Here is a 21146-nt window from a genome sequence, read left to right as displayed (position 1 = left end):
GCTTAAACAAATAAGGGCTCCCCGGAGAAGCCATCTGATGGAGCCCCATCCTTACAAAGCCTAGGCTTTGTTGTGCTACCTGCCCAAAGCAACTCCTCCAGCATGGGGTTTACACAAGGCTGGTGGAGAGGAACAGCACTGGCGTGTGTGTGTTTGAAGATGGGGGCGTAAGGAAATAGTAGACGTGCAATTTCTGTTAATCAGAAGGAGGGCGATCCTTCTCTGTGCCACAGCCAGAGTCACTACAGACGGGGACATTCCTCAGCGGGCAAGAGCTGTTATTACCTCTGAGCCCTGTCAGAATGAGGCAGCTTATGCTCCACACCAGGTGCCATGGAGCATGTATTACTGTTATGTGTGTTGCAGTAGCACTCAGGGGCCCCACTCAGAATCAGGGCCCTGTTGGGCTCAGCACTGTGCAAGTGTATAGGAACGCATAAGTAACTCTGGAGAACCTACAACCTAAATAGACAAGACAGACAAATGGCAGCAGACTGTCAACGGGTAGACAAAGTACTAAAGGTACATATCTTGTCAGCTACAGTTTTCTTATTTCCCCAAAAAGTTCTCCCTATTACTGAGCCAATGCTCCCGTCTTTCACGCTGATCACCCCACGGAAATGTTATCGGTTATCATGTGCACTGGGTTAGTGTTGAGAGGCCAGGAATGCATTGTGCTAGGCACTGTGGGAACACGTAACAAAGACATGATCCTTGTCCAAAAGAGCTTACCGTCTAAGAATATAGGGGAATGAGGGGGGTAGTGTGAGGTAGAAGTACCCAGTCAGAAGGCCCCTTTGTCACAGAAAATGTCTAATGGCCTCCTGGCCTCTCCCATCCCGCTGTACTTCTTGGTGGCAGCTCCAGCTGCTCTCCCCACCCCTACTCCATGGAGGGAGTTAAGGAGGCTACCTTAGAGACTCCCTGGGATGGGAGGAGAGACCAGTGCAGCCTCTCCAGTTCCTCTGCAATCTTTGCATAGGTAACTCAACAGGGAGGGAGGAAACAGGTCACATCCCACCAGTATTTCAGACTGTCCCTCGTAGCGTGGTTCTCCATGTCTCAGGGGCTCAGACTGAAGCCGGTGTGAAACAATAGCTCAGAGAGGTATGAATTGTCCCATTCATCTCAACTGGATGATAACTTTTAAATCTGTTCTGGTGGGGCCCCCACTAACACCACCACACAGAGGACTCTTGGCGTGGGCACTTCACTGGCGACACCACCACATGATTTGGGTGAGATGGTATCACCCAGGGTCCCCCAGTGGGTAGATGGGGGCTCCCTTATCTGGGCGGAGGGGACACCCAGCCTGCGTCCCAAAAAAGGAGTAGTGGTGGGTCCCTTAGCAGGGCAACTCTTGGGTGGGTGACCCTGGCCATTACCAGCCCAAGTGGGGTCAGGTCCATGATGCAGGACCAAGGCAATCGGGGATCCTCATGTTGGAGAGGGCCTATCACCTTGGTTTGTCTTCATCTGGCCCTGCGGACAGTACAGTTCTCCTCTCGTGCACATGTTCTGAAGTCCTTCGGCTTCTTCTCCTCCTCACTACCAATGTAGAGCGTAATGGGGAGCAGTAGAAGAGGCACTGTGGAAGTCAGTGGAGAGGAACTCAGCAGGACACTGCTGCACCTGTAGTGTCAGCCATTCATACTTGGATCTAGCACTGCCATAGCTTCAATCTGGCTGCGGAGAAAGGACCGAGGAAGGTACAACAAGAGAGAGCTCACATAGGACTCTGTTCAGCCCCACTCCTGTGAGAGGAAAGAGGAAAGACACCTTACATGTCAGGCAGGGGCTTGTGATAAAGGAACAGGGCTAGTAGGTAGATGGCATGGAAAAAGCTGTGACGAGACAGGTGAGGGTCATGAGGAAGAAAAGAAAAACACTGTGATTTTTTACTCTGAAATGTAAACCCATTAGGAAGAAAGGGCACCAAGGTCTAGGACAGCAGCAGCAGAGGCTGAAGCCAAACAGGTTTAATTCAGTTCCAGTGAAGCAAGGGCCAGGCTGGTTAGTGACAGAGCAATGGCTTGTTGAATTTGCGAGTCATCTCTGACCACCTGAGTTTTAAATTCTAGTTAGGTCAATTTGGTGGACTCATCCCAGTCCCATGTGTACAGTCTGTCTGCATTGCCAAATCACCATACAGTTAAGCACAAGTTTACTAGGGCCTTAATAGTAAGGGGTGCTGAAAGTTAGTACAAAGGTGACTGGCAGAGCGGCATAGGGGAAGCTTGCTCAGTATCTGTCAACCTCCAGACGTTTCCTGTAGCCCCTCACTTCTATGTAGTACTGCCTGGGATGAGAAACATCTGCCTGGTGACAGGACATGACGTGATTCTTCCCTTGTTGAAATTCCTTTTGTTTCTTATCCCACTCACGCAGCAGCTTCCTCTAACCAGGGAACCATCTGCCCATTAACAAATCTCCAAATTAACTTAAATTGGACATTGTTTACATTGCCATGATGTTGTGTCATGTGACATTGTGACACTGGTCCACAATGACCATGTTTCTTCTCTCATTTACACCAATGCAAATTGAATGTAACTCCATAAAAGACCATGGGGTTAAATGGTGTAAAACAGGTACAAATGAGGGCAGTGTCAGACCCTGAGGTCGGCTGGACAAACCCTAGAAGGCAGCTGCCTGCCTCCGTCCCAGCATTGGAGCACCTATCATCAGCCTCCATTTACCAGCAGGTCATGAGATACAATAGAAGAGGATGGTGCACTTGTCCATTTATGAGGATTATCTGCAAATTTCCAAGAAACATGTCCACAGAAGAGGGAGAGATGAACTCATTTCATTAGCCCCGTTAGGGTGTAGCCAATTCAAGGGCTCAGCACTTAAAAATAAAGGGAAGGAAAGAGGGTTTCAATGTATTTGTACACTGTCACCCTCTTAATCCTATGAAATCTCAAAAGATTCCATGTACTGTAGAGTGCTCCCACAAGAGGGCACCATTTTGTTGGCTTTGATGAAGAATTAGATGGCACATAATGGTTTTGGATATAGAGCACCCAGCATTGGTGTAGTGCAAAGTCCCCTACTGACATGTGACAAGGTCAACACAGACACATGCACCTGTGAGGCAGACAAACAAACACATGCAGAATCATTCAGTGACAAATATGCACGCACGCACACACACACACATATAATTATGACTTGTATTATCACAGCATCTAGGGGGCCCCAGTCATGGCCAGGACTCCATTGTGCTGGGCACTATACAAACAGAGAATAAAAAGATAGACTCTGTCACCAAAGAGGTTACAATATAAGACAAGAGACAACACAGGGATACAGACAGACAAGGGAATACGGGGAAACCGTGAGCCAATATTGGTCAGCATGATAGACTACACCCTCCCTGCCTAACTGTTGTCAAGAAAAAATGAGAGTCTTAAGGAGGAATTTGAAAGAGGATAATGAATTAGTTTTGCTGATGTTTACAGGGAGCTTCTCCCACGTTTGAGGGACAGCATGGGCAAAAGCACAGATATCCTTCTTTGCAAACGTAACCAGTGGATGAGACAGCCTGGCATCAGGGGCTGGTTGGAGATGGGAGTCGTCATCTCGATAGATAGGGTGGGGATAGGCCATGAAGGGTTTGAAAGCACCCACATACTTATGAAGATACGCACACACAAAGACACATGTGCATGCAGATACACACCACCACAAGGAGAAGCACACACACATGTGCATGTACATGCTAACACATCAGGCACGCAAATTTTGCAAATGTGCACATTCATGCCGGCATATACATACATCTGAAGAGCAAATGCAACGGTGATGGGTGTAATATAAAACTTAGATAGGCAGATGTGGGGATATGCAAACTTAACCACATACATGTAGGCACATGCTGGCATATGCAAATATGTAGATGCTCCATGCAGTTACACATACAAACATATACTCACAGAGACCTACTCAAAGATGTGCATGCACACACACAAACATGCATGTGGATACCATTTAATATTGAAGTCTGTCAGTACAACGATCACTATTGTCATCACGTAGCATGGGCCTTAATGATTCACAAGGCCACTGAGAGAAATAGATTCAGCCACTCTTGGCAGGCCCAGGTAAAGTTGTTTTCGATTAAGAGTTTCTCTTTGTATATTCTGCTGGCATATTTGTACCCAGCACACGGGATGTGGTTTTCTTCAGCGTGTGCCCTTGTGATTGGTGCCCTCCATTTAGCTCTGTTGCATGCAGGCTGTTCCCAGCATGCTGTCTGACTGTCTCACACTTCTAGATTGTCTTTCAAAGTGCCTTCAGAGCATTTCTTCTGGCCTCTGTGGGAGCACGAGCATGTCCCTTGAATCAGCAGACTAGAAAGTAATCTTTTAGGTAATCGCCATTCAGGCTGTCTAGTGGCCAGAGCCAGCACATTTCAGTTGTGCTTTCACGATCATAGCATCAGTGCTAGTGATTTGGGCTCACCCAGATGCCTTGTTATCCGGCCAGTTAATTTTAAGAATTAAGTAATAGGCAGCACTGATGAAATGCATCCGATGGCTAATGTGGTTTCAATGCATTGTCCACATTTCACAGCCAGAGAGCACAGACGATAGAATGTCAGTTGGCACATAGGTGCATAAGACAAGCATTTACATGCTTAAGTGAAGACCCCAGGGCAGGATTTGGATATCTTAATTTGGATCTGGATCTTGGTTTTATGCCTTGTGCCATTGAAATTCCGAACTCTGTTGCTGAGCAAGCCCAAGTTGCTGCTAGCTATATGAATTCAGTAATTTACCATAACTGAAGGGATGCTACTCAGCATGATACAGGACACAATGTTCAGCAGAATATAGTCAATCCATACTTTTGGCTAAACTCTCCTACATATGTACCAATAGAAAGAACCAGCGAAAAATATATCTCTATATTGTATTTACTAGAGCTGAGGCTTATACTGGAGAAGTCTTAGTCTATTGATTGGCATCCCAGTTTACACTAGAATATGTACCTTTGCAGGCTCATGCTCAGAGCTTGGTATCTTTGTGAGGCACCGAGGCACAGACTCATGAAATCTATCCCATCCCTTGTCCCACAAATGCTTTTTGCTTGTTGCATGAATGCCAGAGGGCAGACCCAGCTCCCATCAGTTTACCTGTATCTATCACAGCACTACTGTGTGACTGAATCATAGAATCATAGAATATCAGGGTTGGAAGGGACCTCAGGAGGTCATCTAGTCCAACCCCCTGCTCAAAGCAGGACCAATCCCCAATTAAATCATCCCAGCCAGGGTTTTGTCAAGCCTGACCTTAAAAACTTCTAAGGAAGGAGATTCTACCACCTCTGCCAATCCATCTGCCCATCCCCTATTCCCTGCCCACCCCATCCCCAAAAATAAACTAAAGTGATGAATGGCCACTGTGGCAACAGCTACTTGAACCCACTTTGTGCTTTGATGGAGATCTTCTGGCAAGTGCCAGTGTTCAGCTGGAACTGTAGGAACTTAGGAATTGCAATACCAGATCAGACTGGTCATCCAGCTAGATCAGGAACCTGTTGCCAAGAATGCCCAGTATGATAGCTGATTGAACCTTTTTTTTTTTAAGCCGAAAATTTGGTTTTCGATTAAAGGAAAATGTTCATGGAAAGTGTCTGATTTCCTTGGAATTTTATTTATTTATTATTTCATTGGAAAACCGAAAACTGGGAAGCAGGACATGTTTGGGGTTTCAGTGGAAAATTTTTCAGTTTTTTGATGAAAATCCATGGAAAGAAAAACATTTTCTGGCCAGCTCTAGCCAGTACTAGATATCTCAGTGGCAGGTGCAAAGATTTGTGTCATGAATGACTATGGGACATCCTTCCCCTAGTTGGTGGATGTTTTCATTATCCATATAAATACCTAATACAGCTTTTTCCACTAAATAATTTTGTGTCACCTGCAACATTTGTCCCCTCTCTTCTCAGTCCCTTTTCCTGATCATTAATAAATATATTAAACAGACTCACTACTGGTGTGGAACCTTGTGGCACCTAACTGTTAACCTTTTTGCCCTGACGGAAATAGACTGATTATTCCTATTCTTTGTTTCCTGTCCCTTAGGCAGTAAAGAAATGATAAACTTTACTTTACACTCCAGGGCTACTTAGTTTCTTGAATAGCCTCTTGTGAGGGACTTTTTCAAAGACTTTCTGAAAGTCCAAATAATCATATCATGTAACTCTCCTTTATCAGCTATTTTGTCAATATGCTCAGAGAATTCAAATCGATTAGAACAGAGTTAGTGTTGGTATCTTGCCAAGGTCCTGTGATGAAGGCTGATAGCAATTCAACAGGGGCATATCAACGTGCAAGGGGCACCAATAAAGGTAACTCTCACTTCAGTTTGGTAGTACTGAAGTGGATAAGCAAAAAACTAATAGGAAATGTGCATTTCCTGCCCAGGAAGTAAGGCCAGGGGGATGGGGAGGAGGGATGTTGGTTCTCTCCATTCTGCCACCTACCCCCAGGATTTCCTACTCTTGTCTCCCTCTCCTTTTCCAAGAAGCTAACTAATGGATTCTCGTGGCTGCATCTGTTCCTCTTATTTGCAGTGATGGGGACCAAATCCCTGTCAACTGAGCATAGCAGGATCTAGAAGCCTCCCAGCATGTTGAGCCACCTGCCTGGCCAGCCTTCTGTCAGGACCTTTCGAGTGTCCCTCTTTGTTAAAAGGTGACATCTTTTGATTTCACAGTTACTCTCCAGGTGGCTCTGTTGTCACAACAGCTCACAATTCAGACCTAGGTATTTTGCTACTTACACCCCTGCAGCGCCTCTCTGGGTTCAGAGAAGTCCAGGATGTCTGTACTCTGGTCACACATCAGCCTTAACAATTTTTGTGCACTCCAGAATTACAGGAGCAGAGCTTGGTTTCCTTTTTCTGGGAGCCAATTCCCACCTTTTGCTTACTCTGTAGTTAACCCCAGAGTGCCACGCAGAGCACAGATTTGGAGTTGTGAACAACTGCAGATGAGATACCACTTTGGAAGATTCCATTTGATGTTGTCTAAGTGTGGGGATCATGCTTGGAAAATTACAAATTCATGCGGGTAATTGAGAGCCCTGCTTGGGACAATTCACTTCACAGCAGATTGGCAAAAGACTGAACTTCAGGGATAGTAGGTGAATGCTGATTTTGGACTATTCCACTTTACAGAGGGATCAGAATACTTCTTGGAAGCTTCATGAAAAGTTGTTTACTGCAAGATATGTCTTCACAGCAATTTGAAACTCAGAATCCCTCTTAGAAGATTCTTCTTCGTGGACAGTGGTTTTGGAACCCTATTCCACCCTTCCTAGTGTAACCCACACATCTTCTGGGTGTGGTGTTCTGTCCCATCTAGTGGCACCGAGACCACTTAGAGAGAGAGAGAGATTAATGAGTTTGCTCTACAGCCTTAGCTAACAGCCAGTTGCCTTTTAGCTTATGCAGTAGAGGCTCATGCACTAAGCTCCAGAGGCCCCAGGTTTGATCCTGCCTGCCAACAACCAGGGTCTGTCGGTGTTACACTGGCACGGAGCAGGTGGGATGGATGTGTCTCTTTCAGGGATCTGTTTAACAGTGGATAGGCCAAGCATGGAAGACTCCACTTCGTAGAGGGAAGTTGTGGCCGAGAGTCATAGTTGGAAGGTTCTGTTTCATGATCAGTGGATGGGAATAGTTCTGGGAAATTTTAATTTCTTTTTCCAAACTGTCCTCTGTACCCCATCAAAAATTTACCTTGTGGGATTATAATTTCGCCCTGCAATGTAGTGACAGAACCAAATTTGTTTTGGCAAGTCTCCCGATGAAGGGAATGGGTCTGATTTTTCTCCCTTAAAGTCACGGAGTTTTGCTATTGACTTTAGAGGGAGCTGAATTAGGCCTAATGCAGTAACATTTCTGACTTGTTTAACTTGCTCAAGGACATGTTTAGTTCTTTATGGTTCTTTAAGGAAACAGCACACTCCTGCTTCCAGTTTCATAGAGTCAAAACCTGTAGACACCTTTGTATGGAAAACCATTAATCCATAGGCACACAGAGAGCTCACTGCTACTGAAGCTCAGCCTCTTAAAGTTCCTCTGTCTTCTCAAGAGTTACAGTAAATTGCACAGAGATGCTAGCCTCTAGCAATTTGATGTGTGCTGTCACTGAGCTCCTTTCAGGTGCCGGTACAATCCTGACAGTGCTGCTCTCACTTCTTGTTGCTGTCAGTGACTATTGTTGTTGTGCAAACCTGAGTCTCATGAAGACCCCACTGCTGCTTCCCTCCTTGCATCACTTTCCTCTATGGACACCCTGCATCTAACAATCCAAGAGCACCCTTTTTCTTTAAAGGCTCTCTAGGAATAGAAATTAGAAAACATTTAGGCCATGTCTACATGAGCACATATGTGGGCAAAACTTCAGTCGCTCAGAGGTGTGAAAAAACACCCCCCTTGAGCGGCATAAGTTTTGCTGGCTTAAGTGTTTGTGCGCATAGCGCTATGTCGGCGGGAGACGCTCTCCTGCTGACACAACTGCGGCCGCTCATTGAGCTGGTTTTATTATGTCAATGGGAGACCTCTCTCCCATTGGCATACCGCGGCTACGCAATTGCTCTTACAGTGACACAGCTGAACCGATCCAGCTGTACCACTGTAAGCTTGTGAGTGTAGACATGGCCTTATGTTAGGGCAGGCCTACACTAGAAATGCTACATTGGCGCAGCTACGTCACTGTAACATGTATGGTGAAGACACTCTGTGCCGATGGGAGAGCACTCTCCTGTCGGCATTACTCCACCTCCATGAGAGGCAGAACCTGCATAGCGCTGGTGTGGACAGCGCTTAGGTCGCTCTAACTTGCATCGCTCAGTGGGGTGTCTTTTTCACACCCCTGAGCAACATAAGGTAGATCGACTGAAGCGGTAGCGTAGACCTGCCCTTAATCAATATTGTTTACAGAATAAAATTTGGGGCCAGTTCTGTGGTGAAGGAAGCAGTGATGAAAATGACACAATGAGTTGGAAAGTGGATGCAATACACATTTAGCACAATGCCAGATTGGTATAAATTACATTATTAGTTATACCGATTTTCTGATCTACTCTCATGCTGGGCCAAAGTCACCCTGGGGGCAACCTTCATTGATCTCAGTGGAGTTACACCAAGGAGAACGTTGGCCACTGATGTGTCACCTACACAGTAGCATTTGGCCCATGAGCTTCATATTATATAGAAAACACAAACATTATAGATATTAGATACTGGCCTGGGCTATGAAGTTCAGATACCAATTACCAGACCCTAGAAAAAAGCAAGTGTTCAGATCTGGGGCTTTGGTTCAGCCTATTATAAAAATAAGACAACAAAACCGGCTCAAGGGGTCTGGGATCCAGGGTTTTGATTCAGACCCAGGCCAAATATAGCATCATGCAACTGCAAAAAGAAGGCAACTTCAGTAAATAGGAAAGCAAAGCTCCCTCTGGAAAAGGATTTGTATCAGAAAAGTTGTTCTTGCATGTCTCGGCCATGCCACCGTGCTTGTCTGCACTCCAGCCAAACTCTCCTTCAGCTGATTGGATTCTCACTGGCTCTTACCTCTCTGCCTGGAATCAAACCAAGCAAGAATCTAAGGCAATTTACCCTGGAGTTGTCATGATGATTCCGTAGTTGCCAGGTGCCCCTTTCGGAACCTTAGGTTATTCTGGAGTTCCGAGCCTTAAAGGACCGGCTCCTTCTTGCTTCTGATACAGTGTTTGGTATTTTGCAAGTGATCGTGGGAAACATTTCATACTAACAGGATAGTCCTTGCAGCTTACTTAGGGGTATATGCGGAGGCCAGACATACATAAGGAGGAAAACATCGTGTATTAAATTCATCCCTAGGGTACTCTACCGGAGCTCTGGAGATTATACTAGGGATTAATTATTTTAGCTTTATATACCTTCTATCTACTCCATTTTATCATTGAAAATGGAACCCTCTGCCCTGCCCGCTCTGTCACGGTCTGGAAACGGATATATTGACCACATGGATTCATGCTTCCTGGGAATTCAGCAGGAAGTAGAGTTACTGCTACCTGCTGTGTCCGCCATATCATGTGTTCATCTCATCTCACATCCTGCAAGGGTTAGGCAAGGGACACCCAGGGTTGCTATTATGATGCAAGAGCTGAGCACCTTTCAGTGGCTTCCGATCGTAATATGGTTGTCAGGCACCTAAGAATACCCTAGACACGAATAACAGTAAGGCCACACTGCAGGAGTGAGGTGCATTGGCTTAACTGTGTCATGACCAGTGACTGGAAGAGCAGAGGGCACTGCAGATCAGGAGTGAGGTGCACTGGCAGAGGTGTGTTAGAGCCCCAGATCCAAAAGCAGAGGGATGCTTCAGATGCACATTGGTGTGTATTGGCAGAAGGGCAGGGGGATCCAGGACTGGATTGGCAGGGGATGTTACAGGTCATGACTAAAGTACATTAGCAGGTCCATGTGCAAGAAGGAAGCTACTGTCTGTGAAATCATGTTCTTGCTTCTGTGAACTATATTCACTCAGAAAGATAAAGATAAAGCAATCCCCTGGCTTCCTGTTCTGTATTCTGATGTTTCATTCATAGCTTTAGAGGCTTCTTCAAATATTCATGTATCATACCATATCATAACTGAAGAAGAGAAAAACACTTCTTTTGCAGGCTCAGAAGCAAATGAAAAGTATAAACTCAAATCCCAGAGCACCAGAATACAATAACAGCTTTATGAAACATGAAAACTGGCAATGTTTTTATAATCATTGTAGCTTAGGGGACCAGTAATATTTCACTATTAGATTAATTTTGAACACTGACTCTACACACCGAAATAATGTTTCTACTTGTGTGAAGAAATTGAATTACATTTGTCAGTGCTGTGCAGAAGTCCAGAACTATACCAGCAAAGGGGCACTGAAGTGTCTTCAGCTGAAGCTGTGTGGAGACTCAACATTAGAAATGAACAGAGCGCTGTAGGTCAAGGTTGAGGAATAGTGCCAAGGCTGTGTGGTGGTCTCAGTCCAGAAAAGCAGGAGCCGCTACGTATCAAAATCGAGATGAGTTAGCAGAGCTCAGGCCCCTGTTGTTACCTGGGGTTTCTGTACCCAAAGCTCTTTGTAACTTTTGCTCTAGGTGAGGCAGTGGCAGGAAATAAATCAATGGCAACAAGGCCGTCTGACCGAGAGGTGGCTGGCATAAATAGCACAATACAAGAGTGCTTTCACTTAAAGCTTTACTTTATTTAGGCTCCAGCACTTACACACGTCCTCAACAGATTAGTAAAACACCCCCAAAATCCCAAATTCATATTTACCCGGGATCTTGAGGCGGTCCCGAGTAGATAACTGCAAATGTCCAGTGGCCAGCCTTCCATCTCCAGGGGAACTTGAGAGGTGTCCAAGCGTTCTAGTATCCAGGTTGCTCAAGTGTCCGAGCTGAGATTTCTTCCTCTTTTTATACCCACTTTGTTAGTATTGCATAGCTTGCTCATCAAAAGAAACTGCTGATTAGAAGTTAAGTAAAGTGTGGAGATATCCAGCCTGTAGTTTCTATCAGTCAACCGGCTGTATAGCAATAGTTAACTGTTGGCAGACTTTCCATCTTGCAAAACTGCATGCTTTGGAAAAACAACTCAAGTCAGGAGGGCACAGGGTCATGTTTACTCCTCAAGGTCACTCACTTCCCCCTCCCCTCCTGGTCTGTTAGTTGTGCTAAGGTCAGAAAGGCCCCCGTTCAGCTGCTTTCAGCAATAAGCATAACAATTGGTTTTCCAGCTGCTGGCAATGGTTTCATCATGTTACTGAGCTCTGGACTACCAAAAATCTGCTCCTACGCTGTGTTTCCCCACAATTCTGCAGCCATGAAATCTGTCACAGCATCCACTCTTGTTATGGAATGAGAATCCAGAATCTAACCATTAGTTTTAAGAAAATTTGAAGTCATTGGAACTGCATCTGTTTATGCCAGTTGGGGTTCAAGCTCTATATTTCTAATTCTTAAGGTTTCAGAGAAAACTTCCAAACATGAACCAGCTTTAAAGCAACATAATCATGCCCACCTGAGACTGCAAACATCCTGAAACAGTAGCTCTAAAATATGTGTCTCCTCTTAATCTCAATTGGATGTTAGCTCTGAAACATAACAATAACAAAGTACATGTGGATATTGACACCCAGTTCTTATGCATGCCCCACCATCACAAACAACCTTCCAGCATGCCAGAGATGCAAACTGTGCCCTACACAATTTCCCAAACCTCTGACACCTTTTGCAATCTGCGATTACTATCTGCAGACATGCAGTGGTGTTGCAGCTGTGTCAGTCCCAGGATACTAGAGAGACAAGGTGGGTGAGGTAATATCTTTTGTCAGACCAGTTTCTAAACAATCTGTTCCATCTTGCATTTAGCTGTGATGTGCTGAGTACATCTCCCAGACCTGAAGGAAGAGCCCTGTGTGGCTCAAAATTTTCAAGTTTGTCTCTGTTGGTCCAATTAAAAATATTACCTCACCCACTTTATCTCTTGAATATCTGCAGATACATATTGTTAATACCAAAAAATCTGTGGCACACGAAAAATTTCAGAGTAGTGTAAAATAAGTTGAATTTAATATTAAACCAATAACACCAGGGTTATTGTACCAATTTTATTATTAATGTTCATATTTAATTCAGTTAAAATCTCCATTTCTGAACGTTCCTGAAGCTACTGCACAATTTCTATTCCACCTCCTCGAAATGTCACAGCAACTAGGAGGTCTTGCAATAGAAGTTAGGTCCAGTTTGCCAGAGGATACATGGGGCTTTGCCAGAGCTGTATATAGGCCCCAGGATGGGAACAGACAAGGGAGTTGCATTTTAGGAGTGAGTTGGAATGGGAGAGCTATAGGATAAAGACCTCAAACTTCATATCTACACCATACCCGACTTTAGCTAGTGGTATCAGTTTTTCTCTTTCCTGAGTGAATTCTCAAAAGTATTTCATCATTCAAAATGTTACTTTGGGGGTCCACCTTCTCCTTTTAGGATCTCGTGAGAATAGACTCTGAAAACCCATAGGAGGCTTTAAATGTAGAGGCCTGAGTCTGCTCAGACTCCTTTCATTGCTGATCTTCTGAGACATCGGCTGTGCCGCTGACATTCCATGGGCATTCCTTTGAAATCAGTGCAGTGTTAGGACATACCTCAGACAGTGCACCACACAGCAGGCACCTGGTACATTTAGGAGAACAGCAGATGCATTCTTCCCTACTGTGTTCTGCTGAAATGGCCCTGCTATTTTCAGTAGAAGCACATCAGAGAACACAAACACACATAGACACAGAAGGACAATGAGCTACTGCCAGACCCCAGGCGGACTGTGTGGTCATGTATAGCGCCACTGATGTTTTCATGTTCACACCAAATCCTATGACTGATGTTTCCTTCTCAGACACTTCACTGAAACTTGAATCAAAAAAATGTTTCTGGGAGTATTGTCTGGTAGATGTAGTGAGGGCATTGAGAATCAAGACTCATGGTTCTTTTTCCCAGCTTTGAAAAATCAACCCACAGTTTAGGTGGGTAAGTTCAAATGTTCACCGTAACCCCTTTCTTTGCCTCCATTTCAGCATCTGCAAAATGGAGGTGCCAATACTGATTAGTTGTCTGTACAGTGTTGTGAGATTCTTGGACTGAAAGAGCTATAGTAATAGGTAATGAGAGCATTATCATTATTTAACCAAATCTTCACATCATCACAACCCGATCTTGAGATGCCCAGATTGCACAGTTTCCTGTTTGAGGAATGGGTGAAGGGCAAACGTCAGTGATGGAACTAGGGCTCAGTTCCTATACAAAGGAGGTTTGCTATTTTCAGCCAATATAAAGCATTTTATCTAGATCTTGGTAAGATTAGTTTGGTGCTGGTTTGCTTGAGTATTGGCCACAGTTTTCTAGGGATAAAACCTAGAAAAGGTCCAGCTGAATCTTTCTTTGTGACACCTATGGAGATGAAGGAGATAGGGGAGGTGAAGGGGGTGTCAGGGAATCACAGTCGATGACAACAGGAGGACCATACTGAGCATTTTTAGAACTGGGAAGTTATGTTGTTCCTTACAAGGCTGTTCTCTCCTTTCTTATCGCCTCCTCCTACACTCTAGTACGTCAGCCTATACTAATCTTGCAGGACCAAATAACTGCATTTGCAATGCCTGGTTGTAATGCAGTAGCATCCTTGTGTGGTGGGGGAGACTGTGTGGCACATGTCAGTGCATTAGCATCACGCATAGGTGCAACTGGAAGCCAAGAGACCTCTGAAGACTCAACATGATGGCTCATTGTGACATCTACAGCCCATCTGGGACTCTAAATCTCCGTGAGCTAAGCTTGTGGGGCACAGGATGCTCCTGTGAAAATCAGGACTTCCCTGTGAATTACTGGGGATGATGCCGAGCAGCGTTACCTCCATCTCCATTGGTCCTAGGGTCAGTGCCCATTTTATAAACACTCTTTGCCCTGGCCATGTTCTTCTCAGTGAACCCCGTCACCGCTGCTACTGCCTGCACTCACATCTGATATTCAAGAGAAGATCTGACAGTGCATCAGTGTACCAAAGCCTTCCTGTTTTTGGCAAGCCCTCTCCACTTCTACAGAGTGTGCCTCAAGCAGGGACACTTCCAACTCATTTGGGACAGTTTGGCTCATCTCAGACCCTGATATCAGGCGTGACAATCCCCACACGCTTTTCCTGCCCTTACCCACGATCCCATCCCATCCCAAGTTCCATCCTTCTGTCTTGCTCACAGGGGAGGGGGAATACTTCTGAACACAGAGCCCTTGGGGACGCACCTGTTCTCTCCAGCCTCACTCTCATCCTGCTGCTACTGGGCATGCTCACAAATCTGCACCAAGCATGCGGCTACAGAGCGTTCACACACTGCACTAAGCCACCTTCATCACTCATTTAAAACTTGTCATCTGCAAATAGCCTTTGCGTCATCTCCAAGTGGGAAATTAACTCTCTTCCTGTTTTCTTCTTTCCTTCTTTTGTTTTTCGTTTCATACAGCGCTGCTACTCACTCAAGGTAAGACTGCTTTCACTCCTTTGCTCTATTGGTGTGGCTTTGATTTCATTCTCTTCTTCAGTCAGAGACTTTTGTGCTCATGCTCATTGTGTCACAATTACTAGTGAGGCTGTGTACCCAAGGAGTGGATATATTAAGCATGCACTAATTATTGACACATGAGGTCAAAACTCAAATCCAAGTTTTTTTGCCACAAATCTAGAGGAAATGACCTTTCCAATAACATACAGCTGAACCTACAGCTCCTGATAGTTTAGGACATTGGACACCTCACCTCCCAGTCCCAGTCACACACCTTCCTTTCTGCATCTATAGTGTTTACTTACAATAAAACAGAGTGGGCCTAAGTGTGGCATTATCCCCAGAATTCGTCGTGGAAGGCAGCCCAAAAAAACCTCCTGGAAGTTTGGGTATAAGTGCCTCCTAGAGAACAATTGATGTGCCTCCAAGAAGAGAGTGCAGTGTAGACCTCCCCAACACCCAGAGGGGGAAAGATCTGGACAGAATGCCCTGCCTTGCTAAGCTCACATTGTAGTATGGGTTATTCCTTCTGTATTTTTGTTATCCCTCCAATTCCAGGTTTGATCATGGTTGAGTTTGCACTAAAGAAACATTTGGCACAAGAAGCAGGCACTCGAAGGCGCAGAGAAGGGCTTGTGTTTTTGTTTTTTAAATATAGTTGGACAAAAAAACTTCTGAAAATTATGAGTCCTGAACTGGACTACAACTATCAGGAAGTGTCACTGCTTGGAACTGACAGATGCCTAACTGCTGTGACAGAAGCAGCTCTACAGAACACCTGGAAGTGCTCTGGAAGCCACCAGTGCTCTACAGACCACAGGTTGAGGAGCCTTTGTTCTAGGACAGAGGTGGGCAAACTATGGGCCACAGGACCATCCTGCCTGGCCCCTAAGCTCCTGGTCCAGGAGGCTAGTCCCTGGCCCCTCCCCTGCTGTCCCTGCTGCCACGCGGCACAATGCTCTGAGCGGCAGGGCTGCAGAGCCCGGCCTGACCTGGTGCTCCGTGCTACGCGGCGCGGTTGCCTGTCCTGGTGCAGCCACGCTGCCAGCCACTGGTCCTCCAGGCAGCGCGGTAAAGGGGCAGGGAGTTGGATAGAGGACAGGGGTGTTTTGAGGGTGGTCAGGGGTGCGGATAGGGGTTGGGGTGGTCAGAGGGCGGGGAACAGGGGGGTTGAATGGGGGCAGGGGTCCTGGGGGGGCAGTCAGGAAGGAGAGGAGGGGTTGGATGGGGCAGCGGGGGGCGATCAGGGGATAGGGAGCAGGGTGGGGGTGGATGGGGCAGGGGTCCTGGGGTGGCAGTCAGGAAGGAGATAGGGGGTTGGATGGGGCGACGGGGGGCCGTTAGGGGCGGGGGATCTGGGGATGGTCAGGGGCCTGAGAGCAGGGGGCGTGGATGGGGCAGGGGTCCCCGGAGGGCCATCAGGGAACAGGGGGGGTTGGATGGGGCAGGAGTCCCAGGGGGGCCGTCAGGGGGCAAGAAGCAGGGGGGATGCTAGGGGGCGGGGGCCAGGCCACACCTGGCTGTTTCGGGAGGCACAGCATCCCCTAACCGGCCCTCCATACAATTTTAGAAACCCGATGTGGCCCTCAGGCCAAAAAGTTTGCCCGCCCCTGTTCTAGGAAGAGTTTAATGTGAACATTCATACATGTTCATAATGCCCAAGTTATGGTGGGGGATAAGGTGGACGAGGCTTTCTTCCGGCAACTCACAGAAGTTACTAGATCGCAGGCCCTGGTTCTCATGGGAGACTTCAATCACCCTGATATCTGCTGAGAGAGCAATACAGCGGTGCACAGACAATCCAGGAAGTTTTTGGAAAGTGTAGGGGACAATTTCCTGGTGCAAGTGCTGGAGGAACCAACTAGGGACAGAGCTCTTCTTGACCTGCTGCTCACAAACCGGGAAGAATTAGTAGGGGACGCTAAAGTGGATGGGAACCTGGGAGGCAGTGACCATGAGATGGTTGAGTTCAGGATCCTGACACAAGGAAGAAAGGAGAGCAGCAGAATACGGACCCTGGACTTCAGAAAAGCAGACTTTGACTCCCTCAGGGAACTGATGGGCAGGATCCCCTGGAAGAATAACATGAGGGGGAAAGGAGTCCAGGAGAGCTGGCTGTATTTTAAAGAATCCTTATTGAGGTTACAGGGACAAACCATCCCGATGTATAGAAAGAATAGTAAATATGGCAGGCGACCAGCTTGGCTTAACAGTGAAATCCTTGCTATTCTTAAACACAAAAAAGAAGCTTACAAGAAGTGGAAGATTGGACAAATGACCAGGGAAGAGTATAAAAATATTGCTCAGGCATGCAGGAGTGAAATCAGGAAGGCCAAATCACGCCTGGAGTTGCAGCTAGCAAGAGATGTTAAGAGTAACAAGAAGGGTTTCTTCAGGTATGTTAGCAACAAGAAGAAAGTCAAGGAAAGTGTGGGCCCCTTACTGAATGAGGGAGGCAACCCCCTAGTGACAGAGGATGTGGAAAAAGCTAATGTGCTCAATGCTTTTTTTGCCTCTGTCTTCACGAACAAGGTCAGCTCCCAGACTGCTGCACTGGGCAGCACAGCATGGGGAGGAGGTGACCAGCCCTCCATGGAAAAAGAAGTGGTTCGGGACTATTTAGAAAAGCTGAACGAGCACAAGTCCATGGGGCCGGATGCGCTGCATCCGAGAGTGCTAAAGGAGTTGGCGGATGTGATTGCAAAGCCATTGGCCATTATCTTTGAAAACTCATAGTGATCCGGGGAAGTCCCGGACGACTGGAAAAAGGCTAATGTAGTGCCCATCTTTAAAAAAGGGAAGGAGGAGGATCCTGGGAACTACAGGCCAGTCAGCCTCACCTCAGTCCCTGGAAAAATCATGGAGCAGGTCCTCAAGGAATCAATTCTGAAGCACTTAGAGGAGAGGAAAGTGATCAGGAACAGTCAGCATGGATTCACCAAGGGCAAGTCATGCCTGACTAATGTAATTGCCTTCTATCACGAGATAACTGGCTCTGTGGATGAGGGGAAGGCGGTGGACATGTTGTTCCTTGACTTTAGCAAAGCTTTTGACATGGTCTCCCACAGTATTCTTGCCAGCAAGTTAAAGAAGTATGGGCTGGATGAATGGACTATTAGGTGGATAGAAAGTTGGCTAGATTGTGAGGCTCAACGGGTAGTGATCAATGGCTCCATGTCTAGTTGGCAGCCGGTATCAAGTGGAGTGCCCCAAGGGTCGGTCCTGGGGCCGGTTTTGTTCAATATCTTCATAAATGATCTGGAGGATGGTGTGGATTGCACCCTCAGCAAGTTTGCAGATGACACTAAACTGGGAGGAGAGGTAGATACGCTGGAGGGTAGGGATAGGATACAGAGGGACCTAGACAAATTAGAGGATTGGGGCAAAAGAAATCTGATGAGGTTCAACAAGGAGAAGTGCAGAAGCCTGCACTTAGGACGGAAGAATCCCATGCACCGCTACAGTCTAGGGACCGAATGGCTCGGCAGCAGTTCTGCAGAAAAGGACCTAGGGGTTACAGTGGACGAGAAGCTGGATATGAGTCAGCGGTGTGCCCTTGTTGTCAAGAAGGCCAGTGGCATTTTGGGATGTATATGTAGGGGCACTGCCAGTAGATCGAGGGACATGATAGTTCCCCTCTATTCAACATTGGTGAGGCCTCATCTGGAGTACTGTGTCCAGTTTTGGGCCCCACACTACAAGAAGGATGTGGAAAAATTGGAAAGAGTCCAGCGGAGGGCAACAAAAATGATCTGGGGACTGGAACACATGACTTAGGAGGAGAGGCGGAGGGAACTGGGATTGTTTAGTCTGCGGAAGAGAAGAATGAGGGGGGATTTGATAGCTGCTTTCAACTACTTGAAAGGGGGTTCCAAAGAGAATGGATCTAGACTGTTCTCAGTGGTAGCTGATGACAGAACAAGGAATAATGGTCTCAAGTTGCAGTGGGGGAGGTTTAGGTTGGATATTAGGAAAAACTTTTTCACTAGGAGGGTGGTGAAACACTGGAATGCGTTACCTAGGGAGGTGGTGGAATCTCCTTCCTTAGAAGTTTTTAAGGTCAGGCTTGACAAAGCCCTGGCTGGGATGATTTAGTTGGGGATTGGTCCTGCTTTGAGCAGGGTGTTGGACTAGATGACCTCCTGAGGTCCCTTCTAACCCTGATATTCTATGATTCTATGATTCGGATCAAAGACCATATCCAAGACTTCATTGCAAATCAAGAGGAAAATATCTTTATGCTACCACCTTCAATTCCTAATACTCTAAGGCAGTTGTCCAGAGAGTATGTCCAGAATCCCAAACGGGGCTAATTAGGAGATAACTAATGACAGCAAAGGTCACAGAATCCCCGAAGTTCAGTTCAGGATGCTTATGAAAAACTTCTCTGACCCGCTTGGGCTGGGAATCCTTTAAGAGGCCTTTTTCTCCTATGAATTTTGTCAGTTCTTCAACTTCAGCAAGATGGGAAATGAGTCAAGTGCAACCTTTCTCACAGCAATTTTGTTGCTTTAATTCACTAGCCACTTAATTTGATCAGAACCTCTGGAACCTAATCATTTGTATTAATATAATTTCCACTCTGTGATCAAATTCGATTGCCTTTGGCAGGTATTACTGGATAATTTGTCACCAGCTATGGAAAGTTGCTGTTCAGTTAATAAAAAATGGCCAAATTTCTGACCTGGAGGAAGTGGAAGGGTACTGAGGGTAGCGTACCCTGTTCCCACTCAGTCACACTGGCTAGAGTCCACCCGCCTTTCGCCAGGCTGTCTACAGTGCTATGTTTATCTAATGTCAGGTCTGTTGTGTGCAGCACATGAATTCTGTGCAGAGCTCGGCTGGTGTCACTTGTACCTTGTACGTGTTTAAAACTACAAATACCAAGATAGAAAATATCCAGAACAATATCAATAATACCCACACCCCCACATAGCAGAAACACACATTAGAGCACCACTCAGTACCAATCGTGGCTAATAAGGAGAGATGGAGGTGACATTTTCACTTAGTCCATGTCATTTTAGATTTAGAAAAAGCAAACATTCAGGATTGTTTGTAAAAATTACATTGAAAACTACATTGAAGCTTGTCATCTACCCCGCTCCTGGCTTCTCATGTTACCTTTTCTGACCAAGCTCCTCATCTCCCTGCAGCTGCCCCACTGACCTGTCTTTGAGCCTGCAGGTATGTCTACACTGCAATTAAACACCCGTAGCTGGCCCTTGTCAGCTGGCTCAGGCTCAGGAGAATTGGGCTGCGGGGCTGTAAAATTGCAGTGTAGATGTTCAGGCTCTGGGACCGCATGAGAGGGGAAGGACCCAGAGCCCAGGCTCCAGCCCAAGCCCGAATGTCTACACCACAATTTTACTGCCCCGCAAGCCCAAGTCAGCTGACATGGGTCAGCCATGGGTGCTTAACTGCAGTATAAACGTACCTGAGTGACCTAATGGCTCTGTCACTTGGCCCCCTTTTGGACTCCCCCTAGATGTTTCACATTTCTCCTGGTGATTCTTGTTTCCCTTGTGTGTGTATTTCATGTCTTCCACCCACCATTGTTTGCTCTCCAGAAACCCGGCAGCTTTTAGGGCCAGGGCACCTGCTGCTCTGTCTCTTCACTCCTCCAGCACAGAGCACTGATGTTAGGCTTCTGCCTACTGCTTGCCCCTTAGCTGGCTTGTGAGGAGGAAAGCTCAAGTGGTTAGATATTCACTTCTGTCTGCATACACACTAGAACTCTGGATACGTATCAGTGACACAGATGGCCCAAACCGAGACTCTCCGGTCCAAGCAGCCCCTGATTTTGGAGAAGTTCCTTTCTTTGCAGCTAGCTTCTATGTGATTGCATCATGGGGGTGTGCTGAAATCACACAACAATGAGCTGCCTAGCAAGATTACCAATAATTTTTGTTTGCAAATCTCATGAGAGCAACTTGTGTGGGCATTATTGGCACTGCTGCTCCCAAGCCTGAAAGTAAAGAAACACATGGAAAATGGAAAATATTTTTTTTAAAATGAGTTAAACTCAATGGGTTTGG

At 46.3% G+C, this 21146-nt stretch overlaps 1 protein-coding gene across 6 annotated transcripts in view; it reads left to right on the top strand.

The window, feature by feature from the left end:
• Positions 1–21146, top strand: part of SLC8A3 (solute carrier family 8 member A3) — a 193980-nt gene that overhangs the window by 144364 nt on the left and 28470 nt on the right. For 4 of the 6 annotated variants that reach the window (XM_074955563.1, XM_074955564.1, XM_074955560.1 and 1 more), the window contains one exon: positions 15070–15087. The exons of the other annotated variants lie outside the window; for them this stretch is intronic. In XM_074955563.1, coding sequence (XP_074811664.1) covers positions 15070–15087 — 18 coding nt within the window. The remainder of the gene's footprint in view (positions 1–15069; positions 15088–21146) is intronic. 6 annotated transcript variants of the gene reach the window in all.

This window comes from Natator depressus, chromosome 6 (assembly GCF_965152275.1).
Source record: "Natator depressus isolate rNatDep1 chromosome 6, rNatDep2.hap1, whole genome shotgun sequence".
Classification (NCBI taxonomy): domain Eukaryota; kingdom Metazoa; phylum Chordata; order Testudines; family Cheloniidae; genus Natator; species Natator depressus.
Note: the sequence above shows the minus strand (reverse complement) of the source record. Positions and strands in the feature narration are given on the sequence as shown.